General features: G+C 51.3%; 1 protein-coding gene across 3 annotated transcripts in view; it reads right to left on the bottom strand.

Moving 5' to 3' along the window:
* The window catches only part of Trap1 (TNF receptor associated protein 1), a 30,325-nt gene extending 21,909 nt beyond the window's left edge, over positions 1 to 8,416 (bottom strand). For all 3 annotated transcript variants that reach the window (XM_042698183.1, XM_042698182.1, XM_042698181.1), the window contains exons 1-3: positions 8,325 to 8,416; positions 1,857 to 2,021; positions 599 to 681 (exon numbers count right to left, since the gene is read on the bottom strand). In XM_042698183.1, coding sequence (XP_042554117.1) covers positions 599 to 681; positions 1,857 to 2,021; positions 8,325 to 8,400 — 324 coding nt within the window. In that variant the 5' untranslated portion in view covers positions 8,401 to 8,416. The remainder of the gene's footprint in view (positions 1 to 598; positions 682 to 1,856; positions 2,022 to 8,324) is intronic.
* Between the last annotated feature and the right edge of the window lie 4,833 nt (positions 8,417 to 13,249).

The following is a 13,249-nucleotide window of genomic DNA, read 5'->3' as shown; positions in this document are numbered from 1 at the left end:
CTCAAGTGGTACAGTGCTAGCCTTGAGCCAAAGAAGCTCAAGGACAGCGCCCAGGCCTGAGTTCAAGTCCCAGGACTGGAAAAAAAAAATCCATGCTCCTCTGGCCTCACGTGGGGTGGCAGGGCCACAGGCGGCACCACGCTCAGGAGCCCCACACCCACACGCTCGGGAGCCCCACACCCACGCGCTCGGGAGCCCCACACCCAAGGAAATTTTACAAAGGAACTAAAAAGTTCTCTGCCCTACACCACACAGGGCCTTTGTCTTCCCGCTGCTGATGCCAAGGACCAGGCAAATAGACAGATGCCAGCACACAGCAGTGCCAGAGAATCAGAGAGTAGGCAAGCATGCACAGAGACTGACCACAGTACAGACCCACTTCCATGCTTGGGGTTCTTAAAATACCAGCAAAATTAAATTAGCTCCTAGAGTTGATCCAACGAACCACCTGGAATTCTTATCCATGAAACTGAAGCAGACTTTGGTAAAGATACTCTAAGAGGTAGATTAGGACTGGGGCCAGCCATAGTCTAAAGCAGTCTCATGGATGATGTAGCAGCAGTTTGGTTAGTACTGGTAATGACAAATGGACACCTACCTCTTTCTCTGAGTACAGGGAACGGGCTACAATATCCAAAAGCTTCTTTGTCTCTGCCTGGAACTCGTGTTTGGAGACAGAACCTAGTAATGAATCATAAACAAAAAAGCTTCATCTCCATTTTGGTGGAAAACATGCCATGTACCATTCAAAAGTGTTAAAGGGGCTGGGAATGCGGCTCAGTGGTAGAGTGCTTGCCTAGTATGGATGAAGCACTGGGTTCAATTCCTCAGCACCACATAAACAGAAAAAGCCGGAAGTGGCACTGTGGCTCAAGTGGTAGAGCACTAGCCTTGAGCTGAAGAGCCGAGGCCCAGAGTTCAGGCCCCACGACCAGACCCCCCCACAAAAAAAAAAAAAAAAAAGGAAAAGAAAAAGCTAGAAGTGGCGCTGTGGCTCAAGTGGTAGAGTTCTAGCCTTGAACTAAAGAAGCTCAGGGAAAGTACCCAAGCCCTGAGTTCAAGCCCCAGGACTGGCAAAAAAAGAAAAAAAAGTGTTTAAGATTTCGAATTTTACGTTTTTAAATAGAGAGACAGGGTCTCTATGATCCCTGGTTGGCCCCGAACTCGTAATTTTCCTGCCTCAGCCTCTAAGTGCTGGCACTACCATACCCAGCTACTTGTAAGTATTTTTGCACAGTGACCAAGAAGACACAAGGAAAGTGGACACCATCGGCCTCGCAGCGAGGGCTCCTGCTGACAGGGAAAGAGGCACGGGGAGGGCGGAGTTCCACCGCTGAGAGCACAGGCCTCGGATGGATCAGAGGCTGCTTCTCCACAGCACACGGCCGCGAGAAGCGGGCCTGCCTCAACCACCAGACCCCAGCAGATTCTCCAAAGGAGCTGTGCGCCAACAAATCATCTGACAAGCAAAGAAGTAAGACAGCCCCATTCTCTTCTGCACATCAACAGTTCTGTTCTTCTCATTTCACGTAAAAGCCAGAAATGGAAGCCCTGGGGCCTGCGCTGGAGACAGCCTTTTTGTACTCAGAATTCAGTCCTTCACCAGCTGGGCCATTACTGTTTCCATCCAGCTTCCTTGATTACTAGCAGATGTGCTACTGCATTGCCACTCAGCAGATTCCTGGGTGGCCACCAGAGGGAGCAAGACCAGGACAAAGCCAAGAGTTCCTGGCCGGACAGAAATGGAGGCCATCCTCTGCTGCGGCCAGCAGCTCCATGCGTATCCACCTCTTCCTGGAAAACTGCTCTTCCCGAGCCAAGGCGAGCCTGTTGGCCCACCACGGCTGACCACTCACCCTGCACCGTCTCTGTGCTGCTGATGATCGAGTGCAGGGCCTCTTCCTTCTTGTCCTCAGCGGCCTGAGTGCTGTACGGCCGTCCCACACAGATGCTCGAAGCCAGAGTTCGCCTGGGACCCCTGAACTGCACTGCGGTCCTCTGAGGACACAGAACTGGCTTTCCTGAAAAGACAACCGTGCACAGAGAGTAAGAACTAGTGCTCAGAAGCTTCTAGAACATCCTTACTGTTCCCATCTCAACTGTCCAGCAGAAACCAACGCGGATCTCTGTAGCATGAGCTGTTGTTCGAGTGATGAACACTGTGCAGAAAAACACTGCTTCTGTTTCACCCCTTCACATGCGCCAAGACCAAGGGGTTCACTGAAAAGCAGCTGGTGCCCTGTCTTGATGTTAGCCAGGAGGGCACAGGAGGACAGTGGCTCACCCACTGGATGCCGATACCTCCTCATGCCCAGCCTCAGCATGGGCTGTACCGAAACCACTCAGCCTCTAAGCCCTCACCAGACCAGCAGAAGGAACCCAGTCCTGTCCTTCCAGCCCCAGGGGTTGTTTGGTAGACATTCATCATATGATGATTTCAAGAACATGGGGTCGGTCAACAAGGCTATGTATACTGGATGGAAATGAACACATCTGGGCTGGGAATGTGGCTTAGTGGTAGAATGCTTGCCTAGCACGCATGAAGCCCTGGGTTCGATTCCTTGGTACCACACAAACACAAGTAAATTGGGGCTGAGAAGATGGCTCAGCAGGGGCTGGGAAGGTGGCTCAGTGGTAGAGCGCTTGCCTTGCATGCCTGAGGTCCTGGGTTCGATTCCTCAGCACCACATAAGCAAAAAGAAAAAAGCCGGAAGTGGCGCTGTGGCTCAAGTGGTAGAGCGCTAGCCTTGAGCTGAAGAGCTGAGGGACAGCGCCCAGGCCCAGAGTTCAGGCCCCACGACCAGACCCAAAAAAAAAAAAAAAAAGAAGATGGCTCAGTGGTAGAGAGCTTGCCTTGCATGCATGACGCCCTGGGTTCGATTCCTCACCACCACATAAACAGAAAAAGAAGGAAGTGGCACTGTGGTTCAAGTGCCCAGGCCTAGAGTTCAAGCCCCATGACCAACAAAACACACACACACACACAATTTAAAAAAGAAATGAACACATCTGCCTGTCAGATATACTCTCCCTACAAACTATTTGCCATTTTTTTGCTTTTTCTTGGATGTATAACACAATCCTGAACTTAACTTCTGTGCAGAAGAGCTTGAGAATGAACACACCAATTCAGAAAACATTCCATTTCCACACAGTGAGGAATGGGGCCGCAGGCTTCTCAGCCCAGGCAGGGCCGGGCCTGGGAGTTGCCAGGAGGGAAAGGCCTCAGCAATGCCCAGCAGCTCAGCTGTCCTAGGTGCCCTGTCCTCACTAAGCCCACAGCCCGCCTCATGCTGAGCAGCTGTGCCACACCTCCCTCCTCTACTTTGTCTAAAACCCAGGACCTGCTTGATAGAGACGGCAACATGCTGTCATACCATCTTAGCAACATAAAGTGCTCTTCAGAGGAGGCAAAATCTGACTAGCGAAGCTGGGCACTGGGCTTATGCCCGTAATCCTAGCTACTCAAGAGGCTGAGATCTAGAATCTTGGTTCAAAGCCAGGTGGGACCGGCTCTTATCTCCACTTAACCAGCAAACAGCTGGCTGTCTGGTTAAGAGTATCTGGTTAGCCGGGAACTGGTGGCTCATGCCTGTAATCGTAGCTACTCTGGAGGCTGAGAGCTGAGGATCACGGTTCAAAGCCAGCCTGGGCAGGAAAGTCCATGAGACTCTCATCTCCAATAAACCACTAGAAAACCGGAAGTGGTGCTGTGGCTCAAGCAGAAGAGCACTGGCCTTGAGCTGAAGAGTGCAAGGACAATGCCCAAGCCCAGAGTTCAAGACCCACGACCAACAACAAAAAAGAGTATCTGGTTAGCTAGGAGCTAGTGGCTCACACCTGTAGTCCTAGCTACTCAGGAGGCTGAGATCTGAGGACTGAGGTTCAAAGCCACCCAGGCAGGAATGTCTATGAGACATGGGGCTTGAACTCAGGGTCTGGACACTGTCCCTGAGCTTTTCTGCTCAAGGCTACTGCTCAGTCACAGCTCCACTTCTGGTTTTCATGGTGGTTAATTGGAGATAAGTGTCTCACAAACTTTCCTGCTTGGGCTGGCTTCAAACCGTGATCCTTAGATCTCAGCCTCCAGAGTATCTAGGATTATAGACATGAGCCACCAGCACCTGACTTGAGACTATCTCCAGTTAACCATCAGAAAACGGGAAGTGGTACTGTGGGGATCAAAATGGTAGAGCACTAGCCTCAAGCAAAAGGGTCAGGGACAGCACCCAGGCCTGGAGTTCAAGCCCCATGACTAACCAAAAAAGAAAAAAAACTCTGGTTAAAGCTGGATGCCGGTTCATGCCTACCACAAATTCAAGTGGATTCTTGTGAAAGCACAACAGGTAAAAATAGAAATTGCATTATATGGACCCCTAACAGTAAACGGAGGGAAAAAGCAAGACAGATCAAGGAAGAGGAAAGGCGGAGGTTACAGCCCAGAGGTGCCAGCTTTAGGAATGGGGTCCAGGTGAGGTTCTTTTTGTAAGATGAAATCAGCTGGGCACAGGTAGCTCAGGCCTGTAATCTTAGCTACTTAGAAGGCTGAGATCCAAGATCACCTTTCAAAGCCAGCCTGGGCAGGAAAGTCCATGAGATTTTTTTTTTTTTTTGTCAGTCCTGGGATCTGAACTCTGGGCCTGGGCACTGTCCCTCAGCTCTTCAACTCAAGGCTAGTACTCTACCATTTGAGCCACAGAGCACCACTTCCGGGTTTTTCTGCTTATGTGGTGCTGAGGAATTGAAGCCAGGGCCTCATGCATATAAAGCAATCACTCTACTACTGAGCCACCTTCCCAGCCCCTACTCACCCCCCCAACCCCGGCACTGTCCACAGGGCTCTTAACTCCAATTAACCACCAGAAAACTGGAAGTGGTGCTGTGGCTCAAGTGTACAGCACTAGCCTTGAGCTGAAGAGCTGAGGAACAGCGCCCAGGTCCAGAGTTCAAGCCCCAGGACCAACCAAAAAAAAAAAAAAAAAAAACAGATGAAACCAACTAGTCACTGCTTAAGCCCCACAGCAATCTGAGGAAGAAAGTTCTACTGACCTGCTAGCACTTGCTGTTACCCTCACAACTTTAATTTCAAAGACTGAAAGTTCAGCAAAGGCGCACCTCCTGATCTTGTCTTACCAATATCAACCCTCAAAACACCAGTGTGTGCCTGGGAGGATTACAAGGCAAGACTCAGCCGCTCTGGTGATCATGAAACACCTGGCAACCCGCTGCCCAACTGTAGTCACATCTGCCTTGGGGAGACAGGCTGAGCGAAGAAATGAAGGGACAGTGCCCAGGCCCAGAGTTCAAGCCCCAGTACCCATACAAAAAAGGGGGGGAAGGGAGGGAAGGAGGGAGGAAGGGAGGGAAGGAGGAGGGAAAAAAGTGAGCTGAACTCAAGGGTAATTCAGGAGGAATCTATGACAAAGTGACACATCCTAAATGTGAAAGCAAAAATGCTAAAGTCTCAGGCTGGGAAGGTGGCTCAGTGGTAGAGTGTTTGCCTTGCATGCATGAGGACCTGGGTTCGATTCCTCAGTACCACATAGGCAGAAAAAAAGCCAGAAGTAGCACTGTGGCTCAAGTGCTAGAGTGCTAGCCTTGAGCTGAAGAGCTGAGGGACAGTGACCAGGTTCAGAGTTCAGTCCCCATGATGGCAAAAAACAAAACAAAAAAATGCTAAAAGCTGGCAACATTATCCCAAGAAGAGAGAACAAAAGAGTTCTGGATTTTGTATACAAGTGGATTCACCTGTAATTTTTCTCCCTTATATATAAATCATGTATTTTCTTGATTAAATGCGCCCATCACTCAATCCACTGTCACAGATATCTCATAGATGACAATGTTACGGGCATCTGTAACGTAATAGGCTGCCCAGAAGAGACTCAAGCAAAGGCTGACCTGGTACCAACTGCTAGAAAGATGATTAAGGGAAACAGAATTAAAAATCTGAAGGCTGAAAACTGACATATTCTTAAGATAGAAGTGACAAGGTGTTTTCAAAGCATCAACAACAATGCTTATAGACAGGCTGGGAAGGTGGCTCAGTGGTAGAGCGTTTGCCTTGCATGCCTGAGGCCCTGGGTTTGATTCCTCAGCACCACATAAGAAAAAAGAAAAAAGCCGGAAGTGGCGCTGTGGCTCAAGTGGTAGAGCGCTAGCCTTGAGCTGAAGAGCTGAGGGACAGCGCCCAGGCCCAGAGGTCAGGCCCCACGACCGGACCCAAAAAAAAGAAAAAAGAAAAAGGGGCTGGGAAGATGGCTCAGTGGTAAAGCGCTTGCCTTGTATACCTGAGGTCCTGGGTTCCATTCCTCAGCACCACATAAGCAGAAAAAGCCGGAAGTGGCGCTCTGGCTCAAGTAGAGAGCTAGCCTTCAGCTGAAGAGCTGAGGGACAGCGCCCAGGCCCAGAGTTCAGGCCCCATGACTGGCAAAAAAAAAAAAAAGAAAAAAGAAAAAAAGAAAAACCTGGAGTTAGCCACAAAAGAAACACTAATCAAACTGACAGGACTGAATCTAGAGTTAGCCACAAAAGAAACACTAATCAAACTGACAGGACTGTTAATCTACAACACCGGTGCTAGAAGACATCGAGCAACTATCTCACATCCTGAAGGGAAATCATTTTCACCTGGAATGCAGTAACCCAACAAACTAGTATACAAGTATGAAGATAAATGAGAAATCTTAAAGACACAGTGGAGCCTAGAAACTACACCCCACAGGCTATTTCTGTAAAGATAACACAAGGTACACTATGGGTAAGTAGAAAATAAATCCCCAACAGCTGTAAAAATACTTATACAAAGGTAATAGTGATCTGCAGACCAGTAAAGCCTACAGATGTCTTATCTATTAATACTGTTATTTTTAAAAGTTGACACACTGAAGATTTAAAAAAAAAATTTAAAGTTTAAGTAGGAAAGACTTAAGAGCTACCAAGAAGAAATTTGTACAGACACAGAAAAGGCCATGACACTAGTAAAAACATTTTTATTCGCACTCATATCCATGCAGGTGTAAATCAAATAAGGTGTCTTTTAAGTAAATGGCTGGGGGAGGGGGGCTTATGCTGGGGGATTGAATCCAGATCCTTGCACAAGCTCTATCTACTATGAAAATATAGCCCAACCCTTGTGGGACCAATATGCAGTGTGAGAGAAAATACTGTGAAATAAGCAGTTTCATTGCCTACCAACTGTAATATGACTTAAAAAGAAGTTGGATCACAGCTTCAGCTAACATTTTAAAAGTGCCTAAGTTCTGAAACATTCATTCTAAGACGCTAAAGAAATACCACATGTGCGTTAAGCATTCACTCATTAACGCAGGAAGTAATCTGAACTATTCTCTACTGCTGAGAACAAGGGTTTAATGAAGCATGATGGCCCACAGCACGGAACTCTGAGTAGCCACGGGGAAGCGGCTGGACCCACGGACACAGAAATGATCAGTCGTGCGTGGAATGCTGGGAGCGTTAGAAATTCCAAGGCAACGTGGCACCCCGACCTGGGCTCTTAATAAAAACAACCCAGCCGCGAGGGCAGGCCCGCGCCCCCGCGGGGACCCTCTCCAGGCGGGGTGAGGGCCGTTCTCTCTCCATTCCTTGTCGTTCCTGGGTCCCGGGGGACGCAGGGGCCAACAACCGGGGGTCCACCCGGGTTCCGGGCAACTGTTGTTGGCTGGAGTCGGCATTTACCCACCAAACCCTGAGCCCAAACCGGGAGCACGCGGAGCCCGGGGCGCAGCGGCGCCCGCGGACCGAGGACCGACGCCGTCAGGCCCGACGAGCCGGGCGCCCGACGGACACCGCGTCCCCCAAAGCCCACGGGTCGGACCGACCGACGAGAGGAGCCCAGCCCGGGACGCCCGGCCAGCCCCACCAGCCCGCCCAGCCCGGGACGCCCGGCCAGCCCCACCAGCCCGGGACGCCCGCCCAGCCCCACCAGCCCGGGACGCCCGGCCAGCCCCACCAGCCCGGCCAGCCCCACCAGCCCGGCCAGCCCCACCAGCCCGGCCAGCCCCACCAGCCCGGGACGCCCGGCCAGCCCGGGACGCCCGGCCAGCCCGGGACGCCCGGCCAGCCCCGCCAGCCCGGGACGCCCGGCCAGCCCCACCAGCCCGGGACGCCCGGCCAGCCCGGGACGCCCCACCAGCCCGGGACGCCCGGCCAGCCCGGGACGCCCCACCAGCCCGGGACGCCCGGCCAGCTCGGCGGGACGGAGCGAAAGGCCGTGCGGAGCCTGCGCCCGGCAGCAGGCGCCGCTGCCTCACGCCCGTCAGCCGAGTCTCGGCTCCGGCGCCCGCCCGCCTCAGCCGCCTCACCCGCCGTGGAGGCCGGCAGCGCCGGCAGCCGCAGACGGCGGCCCCACGCCAGCAGAGCCCGCAGCTCCCGCGCCATGTTGCCGCTCCGGAACGCCCCGCGCGCTGACTGGGGGCGCGGCGCGGTGACGTCACGGCACGCGACGGGCTGCCCGAGGCGCTGCCTGAGCGAGCGGGCGGGCCGAGCCGGCTCCTCGCGCGCGCGGACGCTTGCGCTGCAGAGTTGGCGCTCCGTGACCTTGAGTCTCGTCGTCAAGGACGACAGTGGCCTGGTGTGTGGTGCCCCCGGCGAGCTGCGCGTCGGCGCGGCATCTCCGGACGCGGCCGGCCCGGGCCGCTGCCCGCCCCTCCCGCCCCTGGCCGGCCCCAGCCGAGAGGAACGGGGCCCCGGACTTGCGCGCACCCCAAAGCGGGAGCGCGCTAACCAGACCCGCCGGCACAGCGGCGCCCCGCCGCGTACCCCGACTCGCTCCCTCTTGGTTGGGGATTCTTTGCCGGGGCACGGGCGGACTGTGCAGCTCCGACCCAAATTTAGGCCAGTTCTTCCCTGCGGGCCCCGACGCGCCCCGTGCTTGCCGCTAAGGTCAAATAATTTCTACCAGAACGTTCTTTAAAGGCTGGAGGTGTAGAGCGCTTACCTATCCCGCCCAGCGCTCTTATACACCCCCCCCCCCCCACACACACAGTGAACACTCCAGAGGTGGATGCAGAGGAGCGCCATGCCACTTGGGTCCTTGGACAGAGTGTTAGTAAAGAGGGAGTCCCGAGGTGCTTCCAGATTACCAGGGGTGGTGGCTCGGACCTATAATGCCAGTCATGTGAAAGGAAGAGCTGGTATAGCCTGTACCATTTGAAAGTATTTCGAAGAGTAGACCTTGGCTAGTATGAGGAGGCCCCAAGTTCAAGCCTTAGTTCTCCAGTACTACCAAAAAAAAAAAAAAGCCGGGCGCTGGTGGCTCACGCCTGTCATCCTAGCTACTCAGGAGGCTGAGATCTGAGGATCGCGGTTCGAAGCCAGCCTGGGCAGGAGAGACCTTGAGACTCCTATCTCCAATAAACCACCAGAAAACCGGAAGTGGCGCTGTAGCTCAAGTGGTAGAGCGCTCGCCTTGAGCTGAAGAGCTGAGGGACAGCGCCCAGGCCCAGAGTTCAAGCCCCACGACCGACCAAAAAAAAAAAAAAAAGTACAGATTAAAGTGTCAAGGATTGCCCCCAAGTTACTGATAGGAGATAGGAAAAGAATGAGCAGGTTTGGGTGGAAAAGCTGGGATTTGCCCTTGATGACTCCAGGAGCCTCATAATCCCTGTCCACCGTACTTGGTCCTGCGGAGGCCAGCCCTCTCCCTTCTCCCTGAGATCTTCAGTGGCCTCCCAGGAACTCTTACACTCAATTCTTTATTCCTTTTGCCTTTGATGGCAGTCCCTGCATCCCCCATCTGCAGGATGTCCCTGCAGCTACACCCAGCAGAACTGATAGAGGTTGGGCTCACATTTCATTCTTTTTTTCACTCCACTTAGGAAATCCTCTTTTCTGTAAGAGTTTCCACATTTGTCTATGAGATACCAGCTCTGGCTTGGAGAGCACTTTTAGGAAAGAGAAGAGGTTATTTGGAAAGGACAGATAATGGGCTTCAGTTAAAGATGAGGGCAAGATAGATAGCTAGGTTCAGGGGAGCAAAATTCTCCCAGGTTCCAGGCAAACCAATCTGGGCCTGCCCACCTGTATTGGTTCATTGCTCTGAGAGCCACGAACAGGAAGAGACAGCTTCCCACAAAAACTCCAAGGTCCAAAAAAAAAAAAAAAGAAAGCAATATTTTTAAAAAGAAAAAAGCCGGAAGTGGCGCTGTGGTTCAAGTGGTAGAGGGCTAGCCTTGAGCTGAAGAGCTGAGGGACAGCGCCCAGGCCCAGAGTTCAGGCCCCACGACCGGACCCAAAAAAACAAAAACTCCAAGGTCCCTGTGTGCTGCAACCTCAAGTGCACTTCAGCCCTTACCGGTGACTCCAGTTCTAACACTTGTCAAGTTCAAAGACTTCTTGCTAGACTTATGGAGTTCCATTTCCCTGTTTGGGGAACATGGGAACTACATTCTCAGCCTCAAGACTAGGCATTTTTTTCCTAATCATCCTCCTCACCCTAGAAGGTGCATAGAAAACCATCTTCATCTCAAGAGCCCTCACCTGTCCTGAGAACAGAGAAGTAACAAGGAAGGAGCACTAGTGGGCAGGAGAAATAGAAAAAGTACCTATGATGGTGGTGGTGCCCCTCCCAGCCTCTTCTGCACTCTGGGTCTGGATTCCCACCTGATTGTCACCAAACATCACTGTCTTCCCTGAAGGATCTTTTCCTCTGAATCTCATGGATATAATCAGTTTGGTTTAAATGTCTCTGTAAGAGGTCTCTGTGGGCAAAGAGCCACAGTATGGAAGATGAGAGAAATGCCATTTCAGTTTCACCCTCTTCTCAGCACTGTATGGGGGCAGACAATAGGATTAGGCAATACTAGGGTGTCAATATTTCTTTTGTTGTTGGTGGTGGTGGTGGGGCTTGAACTCTGGGCCTGGGCGTTGTCCCTCAGCCTTTCAGCTCAAGGCTAGCACTCTACCACTTGAGCCACAGCGCCACTTCCGATTTTTCTTTTTCTTTTTTTGGCTGGTTGTGGGGCTTGAACTCTGGGCCTGGGCGTTGTCCCTCAGCTCTTCAGCTCAAGGCTAGCGCTCTACCACTTGAACCACAGTGCCACTTCCGGCTTTTTCTGCTTATGTGGTGCTGAGGAATCGAACCCAGGGCCTCAGGCATGCAAGGCAAACAGTCTACCACTGAGCCACCTTCCCAGCCCCATCTGTGGTTTTATTGGAGATAAGTGTTCCACAGACTTTCCTGCCAAGGCTGGTTTTGAACTTTGATCCTCAGATCTCAGCCTCCTGAGTAGCTAGGATTACAGGCGTGAGCCACAAGCGCCTGGCTTCAGTATTTCTTTTCCCAGTCAAAGTTAGCCAGTACACAGCAAACAGGCAGGCCTGTTACCACTTACAGTGATACTCCTGTTTTTCCAAGTGGGCGTGGTGAACTTGGGGGATGAGGATGGGCTAGAGAAGTTCCTAGGGGTTCTCCTTATGCTCTGCCCTTCTGCCCTTGATGGCCTCTGAACCTAAGTCACTGGCTCATCTACTTTCCTACCTCACAGCTAGAGTAGAATGGATCTATGGAAAGTTATGGGTCACATACTATAATGCTTTTGCTTATCTCTTTCTTATTCACCTTGGTAGAAAACTGGGGGATTCATTCAAGATTAAGGCTGAGGACTGTGCTCCTTGCTAGGGTGTCAGGGGGCTGTTTCTCAGTTCCCTAAACTTCACAGAGGCCACAGGCCTTTTTCTTGTGGTGGTGGGGCTGGAACTCAGGGTCTGTGTGCACTGTTTCTGTGTTTGTTTGCTCGCTAGTGCTCTACCACTTTGAGCCACAGTGGCAGTTCTAATTTTCTGGTAGTTAATTGGAGATAAATTTCGTGGACTTTGTTGACTGGATTGGCTTTGAACCGTGATCCTCAGATCTCAGCCTTCTGGGTAACTAGGATTACAGTCCTGAGCCACTAATTCCCCCCGCCCCCCCCCCCCCCCTTTTATACTAAATACTGGGCATAAACACAGAGGCATGAACTCTCATTTAAACTTTTTCCTGCTCTGTTGGTGCTTTACCACTTGAGCCACATCACCAGTGCAGTCTACCATTTTGCTGTTTCTTGTGTGTATGTGCTGGTTCTGGGGTTTGAACTCAGGGATAGCATGGGTACTGTCCTTGAGTTGCTTTTGCTCAAGGCTGGCCTGCTACCACCTGAGCTACAGCTCTACTCCCAGCTTTTTGGTGGTTAACTGGAGATGAGTCTCAAGAATTTTCCTGCTGGGTTTGGCTTCAAATCATGATCCTCAGCCTCTCGAGTAGCTAGGATTACAGGTGTGTGCTACCAGTGCCTGTTTCTTAATAGTATATTCTTTAAAAAAAAAAAAAAATCAGCCAGGCGCCAGTGGCTCATATCTGTAATCCTAGCTACTCAGGAGGCTGAGATCTGAGGATTGTGGTTCAAAGCCAGCCCAGGCAGGAAAGTCTGTAACTCTTATCTCCAATTAACCACCAGAAAACTGCAAGTGGCACTCACTGTAGCTGAAGTGGTAGAGTGCTAGCCTTGAACTGAAGAGCTCAGAGACAGTGTCCAGGCCAAGAGTTCAAGTCCTACAACTGGGGGAAAAAAAAAAAAAGCCCTTGAGGCTGAGAATATGGCTTAGTGGTAGAGCGCTTGCCTAGCACACATGAAGTCATGGGTTTGATTCCTCAGTACAACATACACAGAAAAAGCTGGAAGTGGCGCTGTGGCTCAAGTGGTAGAGTGCTAGCCTTAAGCACAGAGAAGCTCAGTGCCAAGAAGCCCGGACCTGAGTTCAAGTCCCAGGACTGGCAAAGAAAAAAAAATCTGAATTTTTAAGTGAAGAAAAAAAGATCATAGCCAGTAAATTGCTATCCTCTATGAACAGATGGGGCATGTTAGCAGTTTTATGGACAATTAGGATCAGCTGCAGGGCTCCACCACTCTGTCAGTTTCAGTGCCACACTATCTGGTTTGTTTTTTACTCATCCTTGACTTATTACTATGTACAAGGATGTAGCTTTTGGCTAGTGCATGTGAAAGGAACAGTTCCTTTCTTCCTGAGATCTACCTTTGTGGTACCTGGGCCAACTTTATTCCCACTCCTACAAGTACCCATATAGGGTGGTTAGGGATTCACTTTGTACCGAGCATGCTGTTTTGTGTTAAGAACTTCCTGGTATCCCAAGGGCTATCAACACAATCACTTTCTTCATGAGTATTTTTTTTTCCCCCAAGCTCATTATGCCATGCAGCACCAAACTTTTTTTTTTTTTTTTGATTAGAAA

The sequence above is a fragment of the Dipodomys spectabilis genome, unplaced genomic scaffold, assembly GCF_019054845.1.
Source record: "Dipodomys spectabilis isolate Male_0828 unplaced genomic scaffold, ASM1905484v1 ptg000231l, whole genome shotgun sequence".
NCBI classification, from domain to species: Eukaryota; Metazoa; Chordata; class Mammalia; order Rodentia; family Heteromyidae; genus Dipodomys; species Dipodomys spectabilis.
This window is presented reverse-complemented; position numbering and strand designations above follow the sequence as displayed.